This window comes from Scomber japonicus, chromosome 16 (assembly GCF_027409825.1).
Source record: "Scomber japonicus isolate fScoJap1 chromosome 16, fScoJap1.pri, whole genome shotgun sequence".
Lineage (NCBI taxonomy): Eukaryota > Metazoa > Chordata > Actinopteri > Scombriformes > Scombridae > Scomber > Scomber japonicus.
Window position 1 is genome coordinate 12909631 of NC_070593.1, and position 24196 is coordinate 12933826.

General features: G+C 39.8%; 3 protein-coding genes across 3 annotated transcripts in view; all 3 read right to left on the reverse strand.

The window, feature by feature from the left end:
- Positions 1-2012, reverse strand: part of aqr (aquarius intron-binding spliceosomal factor) — a 46701-nt gene extending 44689 nt beyond the window's left edge. Inside the window, exons 1-6 of the mRNA XM_053336027.1 lie at positions 1974-2012; positions 1444-1548; positions 745-801; positions 437-477; positions 306-341; positions 81-201 (exon numbers count right to left, since the gene is read on the reverse strand). Of these exons, the coding sequence (XP_053192002.1) occupies positions 81-201; positions 306-341; positions 437-477; positions 745-801; positions 1444-1527 (339 nt within the window). The 5' untranslated portion in view covers positions 1528-1548; positions 1974-2012. The remainder of the gene's footprint in view (positions 1-80; positions 202-305; positions 342-436; positions 478-744; positions 802-1443; positions 1549-1973) is intronic.
- Positions 2013-2649: 637 nt separating this feature from the next.
- si:ch211-235i11.4 (zinc finger protein 721) lies at positions 2650-7810 on the reverse strand. The gene is made up of 3 exons (XM_053335134.1): positions 7749-7810; positions 3317-7415; positions 2650-2654 (listed from the first exon to the last, which is right to left on the reverse strand). Exons 2-3 carry the CDS (start codon positions 7359-7361, stop codon positions 2650-2652), a joined length of 4050 nt encoding a protein of 1349 aa, XP_053191109.1. The 5' UTR covers positions 7362-7415; positions 7749-7810.
- Positions 7811-10959: 3149 nt separating this feature from the next.
- dph6 (diphthamine biosynthesis 6) overlaps positions 10960-24196 on the reverse strand; it is a 59044-nt gene continuing 45807 nt past the window's right edge. The window contains exons 13-15 of the mRNA XM_053336028.1: positions 23095-23343; positions 17599-17989; positions 10960-13698 (exon numbers count right to left, since the gene is read on the reverse strand). Coding sequence (XP_053192003.1) covers positions 13580-13698; positions 17599-17989; positions 23095-23343 — 759 coding nt within the window. The 3' untranslated portion in view covers positions 10960-13579. The remainder of the gene's footprint in view (positions 13699-17598; positions 17990-23094; positions 23344-24196) is intronic.

A 24196-nucleotide genomic window follows, 5' to 3' on the forward strand; every position in this document is an offset into this window, starting at 1 on the left:
AAAGCCATCAATTTTCATTTTCAGCAGCTGATGTCTATGAGATAACAGTCTCAATTCTGATAAACTACTGCATTTCTTACCTCCCAAGCTGGGACATTCTCTCTGAACTTCTCATTCACAATGCAACAAATAGACATGAGGAAGGCATTGCTGGACACCTCAGGAGTGTAGTTCACCCAAAGGTAATTCTCAAGATATTGGCTGAAAGATGAGAGAATAAAACCATTAATATATATCCACCAAGTCCTTTAATTCACTGGCAACTTAAAAAAAAACAGAGAATACAAATATGTGAAATATCCCACCTGAACTCAAGCAGCATGATTTTTCTGATGGCAAATCTGACAAGGAAATAATACCATAAAATTAGATAAATATATGTGAAATGTACTCATTGGATTAAACAAGACCGTTCAAGTCACAGACATTCACTTACTTAGACTTGAGAATCTCTTTTTCGTAAACATCTTCCATCACCTAAACAAACGGCAAAGAATATTCATAACAATTAAGCAGCAATAACAGGTAAAAGGAAAAGTGTGTTCTACTTAATGCCTCTTTTGTCATTTTATTGTATTAAACTAATTCATCAAGAAATGTACAAGTTTAAGCATAACTTTGAAAACTATGATATTTACAGTATACAGAGCGTGTGTTTGCCTTTAACTCCTAACTGTAGTTTCGCTATCAAAAATATATGTACTGACACCTGTAGAGTAAGAAACAGCAACGTATAAAACTCACCTTTGGGTCAAACGGGAGTTTATTCTTTGCATGAGGAGCCCAATATTTATTAGCCAACTGAAACATAAAATAAAACCATCAATATCAGTAAACATGGTCAAATGAATGGAGAGAAGTTTACTAAAAATAACACTTTGGGCCTCGGTGCACCTGTGTAAACTATGTACTGAATGTGAAAGTGAGCAATTGATTGTTTGAAGGATGTGATTTGTTGTTTGGTTAAATGTTGTGTTTTGTCATTTATGTAAAACAGTTTATGTCTTGTGCCAAAACCTTAAAATTTAACAAAGTACCTCCATTCTAGAGAGGATAAAACTCTCCAATTTGCATTTATTCTAGAAAAGGTACCAGTTTTTTTCAGTGTCTTTCTTTTAGACAAGAGCGAGACAGTCAACCATCCTTAACACAATTTAAACTGATGATCTAATGTGTTAATGTGACGTCTGTTACAGGGACACATTAATATTTACTATATAAAAAGGACTGGCATGTGATGCAGCGTATTGACAAATAGTGTATGGTACATTTTTAAATCCAGATTCACTCAAGACACACTAAATGTGCATAGGTGATTACAGGTGATGAGACCATCTCTCTTTCTTCAGCATAAACACAACATGGAAAAGACCTAATCCATTACAATATATTGTCACTTTCAGCACAGTTAGTAGTATGTAGTGTACATGTACAATGTTTTACCTGCGTGACATATTCTGCATTAATCTGAGACACAGAAGGTGCTGCAGATTTTTTAGCGGGGGTTTCCTTCTCCATAGTTGCCATCTTAAGCAGCTGCAATGACGACTATAAGCAAAACAAAACAAAGTAAGTAAGTAAACAAGTATTATACAACACGAATTGATTTTGAGTTAAACTATCTGTAATGTACTCCGGGATTTAAAACATGAGGCAACTTTATTAACCTATCATGAAAGTTAGCAAGGTTAACAAAGTGAACAACAACATAATGAAAAGCAATAGTATACCTAACTTTCTAAACGTTTATCGGTTTTATATGTCCCTACGACATATTTCTAGCTTTCGTACAGTCATACAATGCTACTTTAGTTAACATTAGCTGCTTTATAATTTCAGAGAGCAGCGCTTATGACAAGCTAAGCTAATTCATAGCGCCAGTCAAATACAAGCGACTCAGAAATTATTTTAGCGGTAACGATACTGTCCGTCTTGTGGTGTACTTTAACATATATTAAAGGTAAATCACCAACCTTTATCTTTATTCCAGCATGAGTGTTGAGGACAGTACGTTACGCATGTACACAACAAAACGCGCTGAATGCGACTAACTTCCTGAATGGGTACGTGCAAAAAAGTCGTCCCCGGAAACAAAAAGCGTGTCTCCCGTTCCTACTGTCAGAAATTTTCATGTCACTCAAAAGTCATATTTTCAGTCATTGTGCGAGGAATCATTTGTTGTCTGGCCAATTTTTTAATAAATAAAACAAGCACAACGCACAAGAAAATATGAAAATCATAAAAAAAACCTTTAAAGATATATAATGTAAGTTATATCACCAATGTAATGAATTGAAAATACAACACAATTCCTCTCTTAAATCAATTACCACAAGTCATTTATAATTTTAGAGAATTTTATTTGCATTTCTAATTTAATTAAAAACAGCCCAATCAAAACAACAAAAGGCAACCTCATCCATGTACTACATATTGTACAATACCATCATACTAATCACACATCATACTGTTCACACATCATGATCATAACATCAGGGATTTTATACCAAAATATACAGATATTATACAACATAATTTCAATGTAAGTGAGTGAGTCTGTGTGTTGTGACATGTGATGACTGTGTGAAAGATTTGCCACAAATGTCACATCTGAACGGCCTCTGACCTGTGTGGACAAGATAATGCCTTTTAAGCTTAGAGGGAGACACAAAATACTTGAAGCAAATGTCACAACGATGCTTTTGAGTGGAAGATGTTTTAGGTTGAACACTAGTATAATATTCCTGAGGATCTTTTTTGCCCTGTAAACTTGCAGTCTCTTCATCCTGTTCAATCATAGTTAATGGTTCACACCAGTAATAATCTGGCAAATCGGCCTGGTTTTGAATGTCAGCCACAGAACTCGCACATCCATCACTAAGCTGCGTGTTGCTATCGGATTTAGTCAAAGCTCCTTTTAACTGCCCTGGTATTTTTACATTATTGCTCAAAGGTGCCATGATTTGATCTTGGACCAGTTTATCTATTTCAAAGGCAAGTTCAGAAGGAAATGAATAACTACAATGGTCTGTAACCTCACTATAGTTTTCTCTCTGCTTTTCATCTGATTCATTATTTGTGTCTGGTAAGCCAACCTCTGGCACTACCAGCCATTCAGAATCTATTGCTTCAGTGCAATCAGAAAACTCTCTATCAGTAAGTGAATAATGACCAACGCTGGTATAATCTGACTCTGCCTGTTCTCCTGATGCATCGACATTCAAGTCTGCATAATCAGTGATTTTTTCAGTGCATTTATCTTGGAGATGATTAGTATTTATCATCTCTCCTTGATAATAATCAGAGGTCCTGTTACCATGTCTACATCTGCGTTCATGAACTTTTAAATGGTTACTCTGTGTGAAGGTTTTGCTGCACAGAGGACATTTGTATGGCCTTATCCCAGAGTGAATGACCAAGTGCCTTGACAGCTTGTACGGAGAAGAAAAGTTCTTTAAGCATATTCTGCAGATGTGAAGTTTCCTTTTTTTACAACTTACATTACTTTTAGTTATTTTTGTAATGATTCTATTCCCTTTTGTGATGGATATTTCCTGCATGGTGAAGGTGAGTTCACTTTCTACATTACTTACAGCACCATCAATAACTGAATGTGCAGTATTTATGGTCACAGTTTTTTTCTGTGGTGGAACACAAACACTGAACTTTGGGTAAAGCTCTTGCTGACTGTTGGCTTTACATTTTCTGCTATCCCCCCGCTGATTGACTGGCTTGGATGCTTTACTCTTATAGTGCGATACTTGATGGGTTTTCAGATGTGAAGCTTGCCTGAATGCTTTCCCACACGTATGACATTGAAATGGTTTCAAGCCTGTGTGTACCATCTCATGTCTTTGTAATTTAGAGACAGTTGGAAAGCACTTGAAACACTGGAAGCACTTGTGTTGTACATTGCCTGTATTTTGCTTTGATTTAGCAGTCTGTGTCTTTTTCACACCTTTCACCTTAGGGACCTTACTCAGGTACACCTCATTATTCTTTGAAGTATGCAGCAACACTTTGTCCTGTTGACCTGTTTGTTCTATGTTGACATGAGCCTGAACAATTGCCATAGAAGGGGTCTGATCCAGCTGTTTTGTAGAGATTAGAACACTCCCATTGTGTGTCTCAAAGTCCCTTTTATGTGTGAACATTTCCTGGATTGGGATATCTCCTGTAGTCCTTGTGTTAAACCCACCTATGCGAGAAGGTGGCCTGTTGATGTACAGTGATCGCTGTTTGTGATATCTGGACCACAGGTGAGTGCGACTATGTACCCTCAAGTGTGTTTTCTGACGAAATTTCTTGCCACACATCTCACAGCCAAAGGGCCTTTGTCCAGTATGAGTCATCATGTGTCTTTGAAGTTTTGATGAAGATGGAAAACATTTTGAACATGCATGACACTTATGTGAAGTGTTGGTTCTCTGATTTTTGCTGCTGGCTTGACATGTTTCACTCTGCTGTTCTGTTGGTGCAAATAACTCAGCATCCTGAGGAGGAGATTCATTGAGATCACTGACATTTTCACTCCATGTTTCTGGTTTAATGATGATGTTTAAGTCAGTGAGGTCTGCATTACTGGCTTCAGGTGAATGTTTTATTGCATCAGAATGAGACATTTTCACATTATCTCTCAAATCCTGAGCAGGGGCTGCCAATTCTTTTTGGTTCCTGTGAATTTTATGATGACGTATTAAATTAATTTCCAACCTAAAAGATCTGTTGCAGATCATACATCGGAATGGTTTCAAGTCTTCATGGGTCATGTATTGCTGTTCATGTTCACCTGAACTCTGGTAAATACTCTGACTGCTTGTATTTAACGGTTGTTCAGGTTCTTCAACTGCATCCAACTTGATTTCAGCCTTGCTCGGGGCCTGCACAGCATTTACATTTATTCTACATTGTAGCTCTAGTTCCACTGCTGAATTCACAGGACACTGGTGGCTGGTGGGTCGCTGAACTGATGACTGAAGCTGCCGATCTGAAGTCTGACTGCCGTTACAAAGCTTCTGCTTTTTCCCTGCATTGCTTGCAGAAAGTGAACATTTATTTGATGTGCTTAAATGAGTTTTCAAGTGTACCTTCTGTCTAAAGGCTTTCCTACAGATCACACATGAGTAGGGTTTCAGCCCTGTATGAATAAGTAGATGTCGTTGTAATTTGGATGGTGAACAGAAGGTTTTGGGACATTTAGGACACTGGTGTTTGAAAGTAATTTTGCCCCCACTGGAGCTCAGTTCTTGTGACATCTTTGAATGTGCCTTTCTAGAAAGAGTCTGCCCAGATATGCCTCTCTGTCTTTGTTTTGGTTTGGTATGAGTTGATGAGTGAATCCAAAGCTGAGGAGATGAAGTGAATGACTTCAAGCAGACTTTACAGTTGTATCCACTGTGGTTGTTGCATATAGATGTGGCAGTATTTGCAGAATCAACTTGCTCTTGATGTTTTGTATCCATAAAATCTGAGTCACTGTTCATCACGTAGCTATCATTTACATGTGGCATAATTTTGGGTGGATGTCCATTGTTAGCAGAAGGAAGAACCGTAGGAACCGTACTCGGGTACACAACCTCATTATTGTTTGAAGTATGCAGCAAGACTTTGTCCTCCTGTTCTGTGTTGACATGAGTCTGAACAATTGCCATAGAAGGGGTCTGATCCAGCTGTTTTGTAGAGATTAAATCACTCCCATTGTGTGTCTCAAAGTCCCTTTTATGTGTGAACATTTCCTGGATTGGGATATCTCCTGCAGTCCTTGTGTTAAACCCACCTATGCGAGAAGGTGGCCTGTTGATGTACAGTGATCGCTGTTTGTGATATCTGGACCACAGGTGAGTGCGACTATGTACCCTCAAGTGTGTTTTCTGACGAAATCTCTTGCCACACATCTCACAGCCAAAGGGCCTTTGTCCAGTATGAGTCATCATGTGTCTTTGAAGTTTTGATGAAGATGGAAAACATTTTGAACATGCATGACACTTATGTGAAGTGTTGGTTCTCTGATTTTTGCTGCTGGCTTGACATGTTTCACTCTGCTGTTCTGTTGGTGCAAATAACTCAGCATCCTGAGGAGGAGATTCATTGAGATCACCGACATTTTCACTCCATGTTTCTGGTTTAATGATGATGTTTAAGTCAGTGAGGTCTGCATTACTGGCTTCAGGTGAATGTTTTATTGCATCAGCAGGGGCTGCCAATTCTTTTTGGTTCCTGTGAATTTTATGATGACGTATTAAATTAATTTCCAACCTAAAAGATCTGTTGCAGATCATACATCGGAATGGTTTCAAGTCTTTATAGGTCATGTATTGCTGTTCATGTTCACCTGAACTCTGGTAAATACTCTGACTGCTTGCATTTAACGGTTGTTCAGGTTCTTCAACTGCATCCAACTTGATTTCAGCCTTGCTCGGGGCCTGCACAGCATTTACATTTATTCTACATTGTAGCTCTAGTTCCACTGCTGAATTCACAGGACACTGGTGGCTGGTGGGTCGCTGAACTGATGACTGAAGCTGCTGATCTGAAGTCTGACTGCCGTTACAAAGCTTCTGCTTTTTCCCTGCATTGCTTGCAGAAAGTGAACATTTATTTGATGTGCTTAAATGAGTTTTCAAGTGTACCTTCTGTCTAAAGGCTTTCCTACAGATCACACATGAGTAGGGTTTCAGCCCTGTATGAATAAGTAGATGTCGTTGTAATTTGGATGGTGAACAGAAGGTTTTGGGACATTTAGGACACTGGTGTTTTAAACTGGAGCTCAGTTCTTGTGACATCTTTGAATGTGCCTTTTTAGAAAGAGTCTGCCCAGATATGCCTCTCTGTCTTTGTTTTGGTTTGGTATGAGTTGATAAGTGAATCCAAAGCTGAGGAGATGAAGTGAATGACTTCAAGCAGACTTTACAGTTGTATCCACTGTGGTTGTTGCATATAGATGTGGCAGTATTTGCAGAATCAACTTGCTCTTGATGTTTTGTATCCATAACATCCGAGTCGCTATTCATCACAGAGCCATGTGGCATATTTTGTGGTGGCTGGGTGGCTGCTGAAGAAGACACTGCTGATGGCATTATGGTGCAACTGCCACTATCATTTAAGTTCATCACTGCAGTTGATGTATCATGGTTTAATTGTGAAACCCTCTTGTTATTAGTTGAAGTCCTATCTTGAAAACTGTCCCTTGGGAGTCTTGAATGGTGAATTTTCTCCATGTGCGTTTTTAAATGCACCGACTGTGTGAAGGCTTTTCCACAATCTTTACAGACGAAGGGCTTTTGGCCAGTATGGATGACATGATGTCTCTGGAGTTTAGAAAGTGCCGGGAACGATTTAGGGCAAATGGGACACTGATGCATTTTTTAGATCACCTCTTTTGTGATGATTCCAGCTGCAGATCTTCTGACTTAAACCTACAGTATGGCAAAATATATGGTATTAAAACTTGAAATAAACCTTACATTTCAATGCAATGACAACGATAGGAAACAAAATAATGCAGCTACCCTGACAGTAACATATACAATAATTTATAATCCCTGTAATAACGTGACAGTCTATTACGGAAACAGAACAGCATATTGTAGTCCATTTAAAACATGGTTGCTAACATTAACATTATACGACAATAACATAAGACTTAAATGAAGACAATGGTAACCAACATTGTCAGCTAACGTCGGACTTTATAATTAGGTCTAACGCAGAACTAGCTAACAACGCTTATTTATGTCAAAAATACTTACTACATTAGTCTCTTTTTAAAAAAAATCAACGGATGACGAGTTAGCTCGTCTAACAATGCGTGACGTCACGTCGGGTAACCAGCTTGTAATGTCCGACTGGAAACAAATATTTCATGTTCCTACCCACCATAGGCCTACGGATGTGGAATGATTTCTCATAGTCAGTGTTGGGAAAGTTACTTTAGAAATGTGATAGGTTACAGATTACTAGTTACCCTAGTTAAAATATAATAACTAATGTAACTTATTACATCTGATTACTCTTTGATTACTTTTCTAATTGTTTTCGACTGTGAGGGTAAGTATACCGATTAAGCCCATACTCTAAATTCAGGTGTTTTTCAAGTATACTGACATGATTTATAAGGAAGATAATTTAGTGTGAAGTAAGATTTATCTCTCATTTGAAAATGTATTCATTAGTTCATGTAGATTTTTGTAATATAAAATAAAGATATTTGATGAAAAAAGTCAAATTGGTACTGTGACGCTATTTTAGCCCATGTGTGCTCCACTGATTTATTTTCAAAATAATAGAAAGGTCTGACTTCAGATATAACCAACCCCTTTGTAATCATCAACATTTTCATAAGTAACATTTATTTTGCAATTGAATTACGTAACGCCGTTACATGTAACTATTTACACGACAACTCTGCTCATAGCTGTTATATAAATGAGAAGATGCCAAGGCTATGCGACATTATACAGTTATGATACATAGATTATTTTAATCACTTAGCAATTAAACTGCTCAACAAAACTATGTTGGTCAAAACAGATTCAATACAAAATTCAATAAGTTAAATAAATGTTCTGTTTTGCATTTGTGTCTAATTGTGCCATACAAACATATGCCACAAATTGTTCTCATTTAATTCATTTATTTATTTATTTCTCCACAGGGACAATGTACATCATTATACATTTCCAGAGAACTAAAAACGTAAATGTGATTTCCAGTCCCCCCTGCCAGATGTTACCAGCACAATTCCTAAAATTAAAAATAAAATTAACTACATTCCACATAATATATACGATACAATTACAATAAATATTCACAACAGTCATAGCGTCACAGTATAAGTCGTCCAGCGACTCATTAAAATAGTATTGCACACTTCATGTTGCTTTACATTGTGCTTGTTTAAGCTTTATATCCTGTTTCTTCATAGTCATCAGTAGGTATGCTGAGCCACTGCCTGGAAACACAGAAATTGCAGATTATTGTGGTCATGCCCTTCACATGAGGTATACACAAAAACTTTGCGAGACAAATGGAATCCAACACTCTAGACATCCAACAAGTGCTGGATGTGAATATTTTGTTACGGCCAAAATACCTTTGAATCTTTGTACTGTACTGTAATACCTCATGCTGTTATTTTGGACTCCACAACAGCCAACGCAATATGACATTTCAACTCGGCAAACTACAGCCTTAAACATTAACACATCTGGACTTCTCTCACAGTCCGTCACAGTATGGTTACAGTCACATAAAGTAGTATTCATCACAGAGACAGGTAATAGCTCAAATACCATATTCTACATGATCACGTTACCATTCTACACAAAATATACTATAGAGTAAACTATAGTGTAAATAATCATGCTTTTATGTACAATACATACCTGCTTATAAGTCTCCAAAAGTGAAGTATCATCATAATGTGCAATCACTCAAGCTGAGACATTGGGTGTGTTGAAGAAAGAGATATTATAGCAATATTGACAGGCAAGTGGGTTTGCAGTCTCCTTCCACTGTTCATTGAAGGTTAGTTTGAAATGTATGGTCTTGTTCACTCCTCATTTTAAACCATCTCGTCTCTCTGATTCATTTTGGTTCTTAAATCGGGTTCGTGTACCATAAATGTACAAACAACTGAGTCCTCAGCTGATGCATTTGTTCTTCTCTGCATGTGTTTGTGTTGTTTTGTTTTTCAAGTGTACATATCTTTACATCTGAAGCTTTGCCTCAGTGTGTTGACAGGTTTGCCATATTACAAAATGTTATGTTATGCATATAGTTACAGCGGCAACAGAAAGATGAAAATGTGATACTAGTTTATGTTGAGTGTAGATTTATGCCTTTGGTCTGGGGTTTGGCCTGTGAACCTAGTTTAGGCTATTGAGTAACCACATGTTTCCCCACCCTGTTAGATATACTTCTCTTTCTGGTTTTAGCCTCAGTGTTTGTTGATATTTTCTGGATATTTGATATTCCTACAGCTAGTGGATGGTGAGAATCAAACAGGAAATGCTGATCTGTGTGGGTGGATGTTCTTCTTTGGCCCCATCATTCTTTCAAGATAGCTGACTGTGCACTCCAGCATAGTCAACAAGCCTTTCATGTATGACCAATTGGATTATATTCAAATAGAAGTGAAATCAATTAATCAATGAACAAAAACTGATCACCAACATTATTTGATTATTTCATTGTTTGTGAAGAAAATTTTTTGTTGCTTTACTGTTCTATATCACTGTAAAATATATTTGCGTTGGTTGGATCAACAAATTACAAAATATGTCAAATATGAAGGTGTCATCTTGGGATCTAAGAATAAATGGACATTTTTCATAATTTCATTATTTTATAAATAGTTATTTGACACCTTATCAAAAATTGTAAGATTATTATAACAAATAATCACAACCTACCATTGACCATTGGTTGTAGCCCTATTTGGTAGGTATGTCAGTACCAGGCTCCTGGTACAATGGCACACGTAAATAGCGTAGAGCCATTATTACTTTTCTTAGTTGGTATTCCTGCTCAGAAAAGTGAAAATGTTTTAGCCTCATCTGAAAATGTGACTTAGCTGAAGAACTAAGAATTGATAAACATTGTGCTTGCTTTTTCATGACAGCAATGTTCACTGCATTACACACATAATAGAGAAAAATGTGCGTGGCAAAGAATCACATCTTGTTTAAGAAGCGCTTGTCCCATAATTTCAGAAATGGAAGATTCTGACTTCCTCTGTTGTAAAGTAGAAGTAAAGTAGAAATAAAGCTGAATTGTTTGAACTGTTTTGATAAAACAGTATGAGTAAAAACACATTACTGCACAAAAATCATCCAGTAATTTAAAATACTGGAATAAATAATAGAGGTAGAAATTCTATTTTTTTAAATTTAAAATTCCATAATTTATTATCTGATGACTGAAAACTATGCACCTATAAAAGTAAAGTAAGTGTAAATTTTGCAACAGGATATGGGGTGAAATAGTTAGTTTTAAATTGCAATGTTTATGTTGACCAGAAGAGGGCAGCACACACCACTCAATAGCTGTGGTTGTGATTGTGTGATCTGTGATTACCTCCCAGTTCAGCAGATAGAACGTTTCATTAAGTCAGTTCTGAGACCATAAAGACAGGCTTTCACAATGCGTCAGGGGAACAAAACTATATATTATGAAACAAAAAGGATTCAAACATGAAAACAAACAAAACCACAGTCACTGAGGCAAACAGACCACAATGTCAGCAGGCGTCTCGTGCAGTGAAGTTGCTTCTGAACTGAGCTCCCCTACTGTAGCCCACTGCTATGGGGAAAGAGAGTCATACACATTGGCCTGGCTAGCCTGGAGGAAGAAACACACAGTTAAAGTCCATGTGCAAGGCCACAATGACAAGGGCCGCAGGCTGGTACACTGCACACCAAGGACAATATTGGCTACAACAGCCAATGTAGAATGGTTGCAGGTCAGCTTGGTAGAAAATGTACATTTGACAAAACACATGAAAAAAAACTAAATGTCACCCTGTCTTTATTCATTTTGTTAGGAAACATAGCGGTAAGGACACAAAGAAATGTGTGCCATAGGACATCTCACTGGCTATGATGAGGATGTGTTGATATATACTTGTGGCTTTGCCTGTGTCTGTATGAAAACATGCCTGCTGAAAGACAGAATGTTATGTTTATAGCTGTGATCGACAAGTGGTCGCCATGCAGTAAATTGTAGTGGCTGAGCTCCTTTGTGTTTACTGAAATGCAGAGTCTTGTATTTTTAGGTTTTGTTACACATGGATTTCTTGTAACTTAACTTGTCGTTGTCTCACTATGGAGAAAAGCACATGATTCAAAAGTCAATGAATAGACATTTTGCAACTTTGGAATTTAAATATCAAAGTTAAGTAAATCTAACACTTCTATAAGTGGAGTCCAAAAAAGAAGAGCTAAACTGAAAGGTTGTTACTAAAATGTGTGTTTTAAATGTCACGGGATCTACTGCTTTTTAGTATTTGTATATAATTGAAAAAGTTGTGCCTTAAATATAATTGCTCAGTTTGAACAAAAAACATTTTAAAACCCCTATCAAGTAATACCCCTGAACATGCAAGTTTGTTCAACAGAGAGTTTGCTCAGCTTGACATTCAGACTGGTAAACATATTAAGAAAGTTAAGAAAACTGACAAAGAAACCATTCTTAGAGGAGTGCCCTCTGCTGAAAGTGGGCTATTTATTTCAAAACAGTTACTGTTGAAAACACTGAAATGCAATCAAACATTTTCAGTGAAATATTTGGATGTTCACTTAACAGAGGTATACTGTACATAATAAAAAGTATCTTTGTAAAAATGATCATGCATGCATTATTCAGACGTTGTAAATCTCCTGCTGGTGAGGCCCTTTAAAACAAACCAGGTGAACATTAACACACACTGTATATTTATGGGGCATTGGCTTGCTCACTCTCATAAATAATGGCTTGTTTGTGTTTTTCAACTCTCAATAAAAATCTTCAGGCTCTACTGGCTGCCTCTATTGTTCAATTTTTGATAACAACAATCAAAACAACATTGCGGTGGGTGAAGATCAATAGCCCACTCCACTCTCCCGCCATCACAGCCGCGATGAAGAGAATAACTGGAGTGAAGATGCATTCCAACTCAGATCATCAATACGGTTCATGATCTTTGAGAAAAGAAATGTTCCAGGAGCAATGGTTAATAGTGTTATTTTCTTCCCACATCATCACACTGTGTCCATTGACATCCCCAGCACACACTCAAACTCACACACACACACACACATTCCTACCCTGCAGCTGTGTGTGGTAGCATCCCTCTCCTATTAACCAGCCGGCCTTAGAATCAATAGAAAACATAAAGAGGCTTAATCTTTTCAGGTGCTCGGTGCTGATTGCCTATTACACAATAATAACACACCTTGAATCCCGTGGAGCATGAGAGGGAGACACAGTCACCTCATCCGCACACATTAAAAACAGCCACAAACCAGTCACACAGTAAATCTATAGCTTTACAACTGAACAGATGGTGTCAGTGCTGGAGCTGGGCCTTTATGAGGGGTGTTAGCTAGCGTACTAAGAGAAATTCCAGCAGAAACAGTGGGATATCAGGGGTTACAGTTTATCGCTTCATGGAATGAGACACTGCTGGTGTCTCCTTTTGTAGACTATGGTCTCCAGTCTTTTGGTATGCAGCTTTAAGTTATAGAAGTTCCATACGACTTGTCTCTGAGGCAGAATAACAGCTGCAGTAGTATACAACTCTAGTGTAGGACAAAGTGGATTATCGGCCCAACTTCTGAGGTATGAAGAGGAATAAACACATCCTCAAAATGGCACGTCATCAAATCAACTTGGAGACACACAGAGCTTTGCATTTCAACAATCAGCAGTGATGAACAGTCAACATTAATAAGCAGCTATGCAGTTCTTCTGTTCCGCATTCACTGCTGTCCTGTTGTAAGTCATTAGGTGTTGGGCTGTCAGAGCCGCGCCTCCAGAAAAGCCCCACTGAATTCCAGTGCTGTGGATGACTGGAGTCTGGTTGTTGATTCTGGCTGTGTTTCTATAAACTGAGCCAGCAGGACAGGTGGAGGATCTGGGAGTCAGGCAAGTTCAGGACTGGAACCAAGGCCACGGACGGACTGGACTCTTGTAGCGAGCTTTTCAAACTTTCTTCAAGTCCTGCCAGGTAAAGGTAGGGAGGAAGAAGAGGGGTGAAGGAAAAAAAGTAGATAGTGACGTTAGCTTCATGGGAACTTGGCCTGAAGTTGGACATTAAGTTTTCATATAGCTCTCCCACAGGGGCCATTCCAGGACAGAGGCTGCACTTAACTCTTTGACCAGGGAACATGGGCCTATTTACAAATTATTGACATTCTTAAATCCTTGGCAGATTGTAGCCCCCCCATTCAACTCCCTGCAGTGCAGACATATGGTTAGCTAGGACTGAACTCTGAGCTACCCCTCCCAAACTTGCACAGAGAGCCATATACAAGCACACGCACGCACGCACGCACACAAGCAAGGGAGGGGGTGTGTGATCTTGCCATGCCCTTTTGGACAATTGAGCAGCTTGTTGGGGGGATCTAGTGGAATGGATCCTCTGCTCCTGTTGTGTTGGGATGTTAGGAAGCTGTGTTGGGACTGCTGCTCAGCTTTACCAGAGCTTAGAGATGTCGTTAGCGCACGTGTGTGTGTGTGTGTGTGTGGCCGGACTACAGACGGACAGAGGACATGTGAGAATTCATTGAGTGTCTCAGAGCCTGGTCTTGATGACAGCCTGTCTATTTAGCGGCAGCCCGCTGGGATGTTGCCCCCTTCACTCTTCTGCTCCATGCACTAATTGGTCACAAGTGTTCCTGTCTCATGGTTGGCTGTCCTGGCTTATTTATTCTGATTTACCAGCATGCTGAATGGGACTGGGTGTGGCCCCTGTGTGGTTGAAACATGGTCACAGTAGAGTTAAGTATCTGGAAAAGTGTGCTTATCCACAGTTGTACTGTCACTTTTAAAAATGTCACTCTCTTTACATCCACAATTTGTCTAGTATAATGTATGTCAAAATGTAATTACTGACGGTTTATTGTAGTCTCAATGGACAAACACAAACATTTTTAAAACATCTACAACTACTGCTGTACTACTATCTGACATCTATGTGAACTTGTCGAGAGTGAATTTCAAACACAGAGGTTACAAGAGCAGTTCTGCACTATTTAATAAGCTTCATTCTCTTTCATTTGAAGCACACACAGCATGCCAAACATCCTTACAAAGAGCCCACACGCTAATTAGCTAATATGCGCTACAGCTTAAAATACCCCCACTGAACACACAGCCTTTTTTTGGAGGGCATTAAAAGCCTAAATACGTATGTGTTATCAGAGCATGTGGTGCACCCTGGGAAGCAGGATACTCTGGAGATGGCTAGCTGACAACTGAATGAGCTAGGCAGATCACAGACAGGATGGTTTTATTAAGAGAAGAAACACACCCTTCATCACACCTTGCAAACTAAGCCTGTTTCATGTCAGTGTGTTTTAATCTTTGTACGAACAGATAGGAAATAATTGCGTTCTCTCTTTGAGTGTCTCTTTCAGTGTCCGTGCACACACACACACGTGTCAGCTTTATGCATAAAAACAAAACAAGAGGGGGGTAAAGGTGACTTGAGTGACCATGCAATTCTGTGATTTTTGTCTTTGAGAGTGGAAAGTGGACACAGGCTGCTTTGCAACACTCTGCACAAATGGTTCTGTACAATCAAACAAAATCCTCTGAACACGTCTCATCACACACCCAATCTCTTCCCCAGGTCTCTCAGCCCCCCTTTGGGCTACGCAGGGAGTCTCATTGAGAGGCCCAGTGGACAGAGGCTGTAAGATTCAAAAAGCCATCACATTAGCAATGGGATGGAACTAAACCATCTACCCGAGAGGACCAGCCATTATTCTGCTTCACGGCGAACACACAGGGAGCTGAAAAGGCTGCTGTTAAATCTCTCTGTTTTCAAAACCAAATCATTACTAATGCCCACACCACCCTTTTATGCTAAACATCAACCATTTTTGTTTGAACTGATTAATATCTAAATATTGTAGGCCTAAGTGAATAGAAGGTGGGGTGTCGGTGAAGGCTGTGGTGAAAAGGAGAGAAGGGGGGGCTCCTGTGAGGAATGGCTGATGCCTGCTGGGCTTTGGGGGCTTTTAAGCAGTGGCCAAGGCCCAGAGCCAGTGGTTTTTAGTTGTGCTACACTGACTTCCAAACTGGTCAAATTAACCGGTAAACGAGGTGGTAATTAGCAAGTGTTGGCTCATGAAAATTGTTAATTTAGTCCGAGGAGAATGAACAAAGAGGCTGAGGGGCTGGGTGTGTTCAGTGGAGCCACAGAGAAAAGGAAGACTTCTTTATTTAAGTACTGGAAGCATGTTTGTTTAAGTTTTGGGTATTTGGAATCAAATAACTCGAAACCGGCTTCATTATGATGCAGAAAGTGTAAAATAATGGATGACTTAACTTACTATCCTTTTTTTTCTTTTAAAATGCCACATTCCCCTATTTATGTCCTTCGCTAAAAGTTGAGGGAGTTGCAGGGGCCTATCTTCGAGAGAACCTCTCTATCGTAAGTAACGAGTTGAGACAAGATGTTTAAAGGTTTCATTTGAAGCATATGTCACGTCTATCAGCTGTGAATCCTAACGCAAGTAACCGAAGGAGGGGGTGTGTGCAGTCACATTTTGCTCCAGTGTTGTTGCCTGTCTGCTCGCTGACAGCAGCAGTTGTGAGGCTGTGACTGCTAGCGCCAGAGGTGTTACTTTTCCTCCTTTGACTTTTTGGATTCATCACCCAATGAGCATAGGCTAGTGACCCATAAAAACGCCCACGGGTTAGGCTTCCAGGGCTTGGTTATGCGTGCGGGGTAAGGTAACGGATTCCATCAATGATGAATCAGTAAATGGTTTTAGGGAAGCAGTCTGTACAGTCCTTAATCAAAGAAACACACATTTCAAGGGTGAAAATCTGGGTTGGTTTTGCCCCAGTTAACCAATGACCCAGTAACACACTTAATGGTTTCCATAAAATAAATGAAAATAAAACTCCTTTTTTTAATGCAATTTGATTGGAGATGCACCAATATATATATATATTTAGCAAGTATTTAACATATCTACAATTCTAAATATGTATTGTATTCATTATTAATTATCTTCTATTATTACATTCTAAAATTTTAATTTGAGCCTTTGTAAGAAGATTCCTCCTCATTGCTAAATCCTCTTACTCTGCTACAATGGATAATGACGTGAAGAAATAAATGACATGAATCATATATCACGAAACAATGTTGAATAACAATTATATCATTAGGTAACAAAACAAATAGCACCATTTGTCTGTCATGTATATCAACACATATTCTAAACAGATAGACCGTCTTCCCATTCATCACTGGTAACCATAATTTCATGTCCTCAAAAAGATGAGTTATGTCAAAGCTAAACATGACAGTAAGATGGCTGGTTTGGCACAGATTCAAAAATGTTAATTGACTGCTGCAGCGATGACTTGACAACTGAGACCGTGTGATCGATGTGCTCCTCGCCCTTTTCTCTGCGAGGGAACATCTCTCAGGATAAAACAAATACCGCTCCACATTTGCCTTGATGAGAACCTACAATCCTGGGAGCAGGAGATGGTGGCATATAAAAGTGTAATGATGACAAAAGAGTGTGCCAGCTGCTTGGGTTACTGTACACAGTGCAGACACAACACATGACTTACAATAATTAAACACAGGAAGAAGTGGAGATCCTCTGGAGAGACTGCTTCCTAGAATACTTTATGGAGTTTATTTAACCAATGTCAGCTCACACTCTCTTTGAAAAGAGAGTGCAGAGAGAGACAGGCTGTCACTTTGTTTCCATTAATATAAAGGTGCGGAGCTTAACTTGCAAGAGCAGTGTTTCTCACAAGTGTTGCCTTCAACAGAATAACTTACTTAGGATAAATCCTCTTAATGAGTATAAATATTAGATAAATTAGATCTTTGTGTGGTGTCTTAACTGAGATACTGTGACATACCTTTAATGATGTCCTGTGCCAGTGAGTGGTTGTGCTTGTAGAACACCCTGGCACACAGTGGCACCAGCTCACCATCCATCTTCTTCATGGTTTTTTTTATTGTAATACCAATGGCTTCTGTAACATCCTTCGCATCAGCAGTGACCTCGCAGGCAGGGTCGGGCACAGTCAGCCAAAGGGAGAGCGAAGCACTACAGTTGTCAGCGGTCATTACAGTGTGGCACTCTATGGATCCACATGCCACCTTTGTAGTCATGTGACAGGAAGTCCTATTGCTGGGGTCATCCTGGATAGCAGTTACATGGAGCTCAACAGCAGCACCCCTGGGTAAAGCAGGTACCACGACGACCAGTAATGGAGCAGGTTTGATCTCGGGCTCCAAAATCACATCCTGAAATGCAGACAGATGGTATTCAAATAAACTGGCTGGCAAATAACATACTGCGTAACGCCACACACTACAATGGAAAGCATGGCCCTCCTGCTGAGACACACGCTGTGCTTTCTGACCACAAATACTACTCCATCGACATTAAACATTATTGTAAAGAACATCATAAAAATTCTACCACACAGCACTAAGAAAGGCTTTTTACTTGACAGGCTGACAGGCTATAAATTAACGTGAGATTGTGAGGTGACCCTTGGTAATGATAGTGTACAAACAATTGAGACAGAATCCATAGTGCTTGCAGTCACCCTAAACAAAATGCACAAATGCTTTTACTTTGAGCTGCATTACTAACATGACAGGTCCTACCAAGATGACTTCTCACCTTTCTAGGAAGATCATTCACAGCATTTTATGGCACTTTCACCACACACATTTAGTGGGAAAACGGTCTCAAATTTATCCACAGAGCCAAAATGTCTTTATTTTTTTTCTCCGCTAGACCGAGGGCCATTAGCAGTAACAAAATGTCTTGGAGCAGTGCTACAATGTGGCCCTCTAATAATACTTGGCTGTGGCTTCATCTGCTAATGGGAGAGAAATGAGTGTTTTATATAACCGTCGTTTCAGTGGGAGTCGATAGGGCAAAAACACTTAACCCCCTTTTCAATTTGCTGGATCAATTTTCATCCACTTACACCCCTCTTCGTAAGTGCAGAATAATAACAGGTTACTTACATTTTATTTTGATATTCACTCGAAAAAAAAAAGAAGAGAAATCATTGACAAGACCAGACGACGGCCTCTTTGTCCCTTCAATAGCCAAAGACGTCATGACCCAATCCGCCAGATCCACTGAAGCAGCACTTACCTTCAGATTAAACTTTTGCAAACACTTAATTGTGTATCAACAGCTAACCTCTTGCCTTGGAGAATGGACAAAAAAGCTGGTGTCCTGAATAAGTACGTGTGCAGGGGTTAGGTTAATTCTTTACTTTGCTGTTTTGTAGAGAGCCTGGCTTGCAATGATCAACAACAAAATCACAAGAGCAGAGAACAATAGCCATGTCAGCATGGACCTCTTAGCATGTCAGACAAAGTGACAGCACACATACTTGTCCTATGCTTTGATAAATGTTATATTAGCACTTCTGGCACAGGCTAGGTAGTCTCCTAGAGGGAACTGCTCCTGCACTTGTCAATAGTGATTGAACATGGAACAGAGAGTGGGGAATGAGGAGAGAAGTGACAGGACAGGGGGTCTTGCTCAGCCAGGCTTAAAGGCCACCCTGCAGGCCTTGAATGCTGAGGTACTATACCCAACCGACCGTCCACAGGAAGATCAGGGGACTTCAACACTGTTCTCCAGCCCCTGGCAGGACTTTATTGTCCGGGTGCAGTTGCTGACTTTTTGTCAGAGCTGTCGAACAAGGTTACATCAGTCTGTTTGCTTCTTTATTAATGTATTCACCAAAATGTTACATTAGGAGGGAAGTTTGTTGGGCAGTTTTGTGGAGGTGTATGTTCTTCTATATGTTCACATGCCTTATGTGCGTGTTCAGATTTCCATTATGGTGTGCTTCCCCGCTAGAGGAGTGAGAGGAGGAACACTGGCTGACATCACAACCTGACCGGAGATCATTTATTAAATTAATCCAATAAAATACAAACTTTGATATATGGTAGAGCTGAGTGCTGGAGTGGCAAGTTAGGAGGGCAGGCAGGAGGCAGTGTGAGGGCTCTTTTCCGCTCTACACCAGCCACTTAACACAATCCATCTCATTACTTCATCCCACTTCAGTTCCAGGGCATGCAGCCATTCCTCCAGTGCTCTCTTGCTCCATAGGCAGCAGGTAAACCTATGCAGTCTGGATCTGCTGCGCTCAGCTCTCCACACTGATGGGGTGTGACCTGCCTCTCTTTATGTTTGTTTTCTTTCTCCCCACTTTCCTCCCTCTAACTCTCGTCCGTGTGCCTGGAGCGTGCAGCGGGTTGGAGGACCGAGAGGCGTGAAAGCCGAACGGTAAACACAGTAATAAGGAAGTGGTGTAAAGGCGGGGAACAGCGGGGAGCTGATGGGACTGCACTGCTTAGCCAGTTCCCCTACATTTCCTGCCCAGCGGGATGCCTTCAGCATGTGGCTCTATGTCTCAGCACTTACTGTAGTGCTGTCAGTCTGCTATAATATCCCTTCCCATTCACCCCTTCATTCACTCACTTTTCTTAAAAATCCACTCTCCAGCTCGTCAGACTGTTTATGTAAATGAAACACCGCGTCAGTGGGGTGAAGAAAAGTTTAAGGGCATGAAACCATTACAAAACTATGGCAGAAGTCAATGCATCTCAGTTAAAAAGTCCCAAGCAGGAGAGAAGTTGTGTAAAAAGGACTTACTGTGGTAAGTAGGAAGGATACCCTCCTCATTGCAAATGCACTGCTAATAATTTCTGTTTATTGCCGTTTAAAACTCAACATTTCTTTTAAAATATTTTCTACATTTCTGAAATAACCTAGTTTGTATGAAAAGTGCATGTGAAGATATAAAAGCATTTTCAACCTTAAACCTGCTTAATTATTTTTTACATTTTGACATGTTTTTAAGACCTGTTATTGCTACCAAAAGTGATGTCTGTTTAACATGTATTGACTTATCACATCAGCATCTCACTATTCATCAAACCGTCTGTACACACACTTGCACACACTCAGACAAACAGGCTCTTTGTGGTTTAATGCACCGTAAATACAATTTCACACTTGTAGCGACTCCAGTGTGCTCCCAATTAACCCTGCAAGCTTCTTCATCCACCTGATTAGAGAAATTATCAACGCACAACAACAACATGGCCCTATGGCTTCACAAACGTGCTCAGCACTGGTGTTTCCGTCAAAAAATGCACTTCACAGGTCTTATGTCAAAAAATACAGTACAAACGATATATATATATATGCACACACATATATATATATATATACACACACATATATATATATATAAATATATTGCAAACAAAAGCAATCCATAAGTACACCATATGCTACATGATGTTCTGATTATGTCTTCAAAAGCCGAAATCTCAATAAGATAACATTTTTGGGAAAAAGTAGAAAAACAAATTTTGTTATATTGTTTAAATCTCTATTGATGCACCTTGGTAGTCGAGTGGTTACCGTGCACGTCGCGTAACAGAAGCGCCCCTGTCGGTCTCTCTGCAGCCTTCTATCAAAATAAAAGGCACAAAAGCCCAAAAATAAATCTTAAAAAAAAAAAAAATCTCTTTTGATTTATGTAACCTATAGTAAGTTACTAAACTGCATTTTATGTATTAATTATGTAACATGGCATATTTAATAACATTTTCCCCCATTCCATCAAAGAACCTCTCACTTCTATTTTGAGAGGGGGTTATATAAATGTAAGATTTCTTAGTTGCTTGCTTTTAAGGTCACCACTATTTGAATTGCCTGTATGCTGGAAGACACCACCTGAGAAAACTGCCTGTAACTAGCGCAATACTCTTTTTGCAAATGCCAACTGGTGGAAAATAACTTATTTCTGCTCACTTTGGGACTTGTGTTATCAACGTTTGACCCGAGTTAAAGATTCTAATTACAGTCAGTTCAAATTAGCAGTGGTGCTTTGTATAATCCCCACCCAAGGGAGAGAGCTTTTCACCTAGTTTAGGATGAAACAGAAGCCCCCACCACAGCCTTCTCCTCATCTTCCTCCTGTTGCACTTTATACATCTGCACTTGAAGTAGAAAGGAGGGTAAAGTGTGAGGGCCAAGCTGGGAAGTCACACTAAAAAGATCTGCCTCACAGTTAGAGGTCAGGTTAGTAACCCACCACCTACATCAGCTCTATTCTTATGAGGAGAGCTCATCTGTTTACGACCAACACACTGAGCTGTCAATTAGAGGTACTTAACTTGGGAATCACTTGAAAATAAAACATGGTCTCCTGGCGGCAATCTTGGGTCAGCCAAATGAATATTTTTGATTGCTCTGACACACCACATTGGAGCATAACAGATGGAGATGTTGTCCATCCTCAGTGACCTCTGACATGAACCTCGTCTTGTCACCTCCCAAGGCTTTGCCCTGAGTTAGCCCTGTTCTCTGAACAACCCAATCTGCATGCTAAATTGACATTGCACTGTCAATACTTTCGATTCCATTGTAAGTTACAATAATGCAAAATGTGTCAGGAACACACCAACTCTTGAGTGAGATATGCTAACCTGTGGTATTTGTACTTGAGTGAACTTAATATCTAAAATTTCAATGCTTTGAAAATACAATTTCTGACAAAAAACACATCTTGGATTTTACATATTGCTTGAAATTTGAGGAACTGACACAAAGCTGACATCTTCTCTCCAGTCTTTAACATTGTTCACCACTGCATAGAGCCACATGTTGGAGGTGGGCTGCTCTGCTGCCTCTGTCCCTTAGGCCCTATTCCCATGGCTAGAAAGATTACTGTGGGAGGAGAAGGGCTGCCAGGGGAGACTGGTGCCCCTATTAGACGTATGGAGCAAGGGTTGTAAGCCGGGGCGGTGGAATGGAGGGAAGGATGGAGGGAGGTGGCAGGAAAGAGGGGTGGAGAGGGGGATAAGCTGCTCTGAGAGTTGAACGGAGCTCCAAAATGGTGTGTGGGGGCAAAGGATTAGGGAGGCTCTGAGGAAGACATCTGCTTCTGTGCCAAGCTCCACATTATCAAAGACACCAGCGTTTCCCACATCATCAACTTTTCATGAGCGCACTCACTGGTAAATATCAGTCGCAGCGGCTTGGGTCTCAGGGGGGCAGAGAGGGGCAAGGAACTTTCCCTTATTTCACAACTATAAAACACAATTCTAAAAAGGCCTCTCTGAAAAACTTGGATACCATATCAAGTTTCTCTTCTGTTATTTATTCATTAATGCATGGATTCCACTGTCTTTTAATGCATTAAAAATGTGTTCATCCTATGTGGGTGTAATATTTTATTATGAGTATGATCAATATTTCTTCTGAATCTATAATAAAATAGCCTGACATAGCTCTTCTCCTTAACCAGTAGCATTTGTTTCATAAACAAAAGTCTAACCCCACAGTGACTTACCTTCTCTTCCTCTGCAGCCTTTAGCATGTCCTCCCAGACGGCCCTGATGATAGGGATGTCTTGCTGTCTTGTGGTGTAGCAGTGGGCCTGGACAACATGAGCCAGAGTCAGGCGGTTGATTACAGCCTCCAGAACCTTCTTTACATAGCCAAAAGACAAGTGAGCCTGTGTCCTGGTGCCAGCCTTCACCAACTGCATGGTACAGGGGACCAAAGCAATCTGGCCTGCACAGAACACCGAATCATCAACCTGGAGGAGGGAGAGAAACAAGAAAAACATGCATAAATATGATTATTGGTCTTGGTGTGGTTAAAATAACAGCATGTGCTAGGGTTGCAATGGGGTGCCACCAACCTACAGTAGAGTCCAATGCTTAACTGATTTATGTAACACACATAAACACACAAGCAAAGCACAAGCAAAATGCTTAAATCTCTTTACTAAGGTAACCCATTTTTTTCATTTAATTACAGCATTTCACAGCATTTCACAGTACTGTCCTGCTATTGTAATCCTGAACAAGTTGGATAAAATGTCTTCTCAAAAAAAAGGAAAAAAGGAAGACACAATACTCATCATTGAGGTGCTATAATCAAATTAACATTAATTATAAGTGTATGTTTGAGTAACAGTGCATTTATTAACAAGGTCTACCTCTCCCATTTGTCAGCATCTTATCACCAACAATTCTCATCTCACAGTTCTAAATCTAGCAGGTATTCTGTGAAAAGCCTGTCAGTATATCTCAGTCACACCAGTATTTTTTATAAGCATAATTAACCATGCGATAATAAGCTCAATTCTTTGTTAAATACCTCTGTTACAATGAAGCTTCCTGCATAATGAAACCTGAAGAAAATCTATCTATTTAATGCAAAGAGACGAGTAGGGATGAGGAGTGGCATTGAGGAGGTCAGGTCTTTAGAGACCCTGTAGCTCAGCAGTGTTTGAGGCTGGATGGCATTAGTACTGGACACTAGCTTCTGGTCAATGCAAACAGCTGCTGGTGACATGTTGATAATTGCTGGCCAACGCTGGAGCCCTGGAGCCCATGCAGATCTCAGGGGAGGATAAAGACGGCTTGAATCAATTGATACACGGC

Bases quoted from the DNA above. Each gene is read 5' to 3' on its own strand.
- si:ch211-235i11.4 (XM_053335134.1), bottom strand. From the start codon at position 7,361: ATGCATCAGTGTCCCATTTGCCCTAAATCGTTCCCGGCACTTTCTAAA.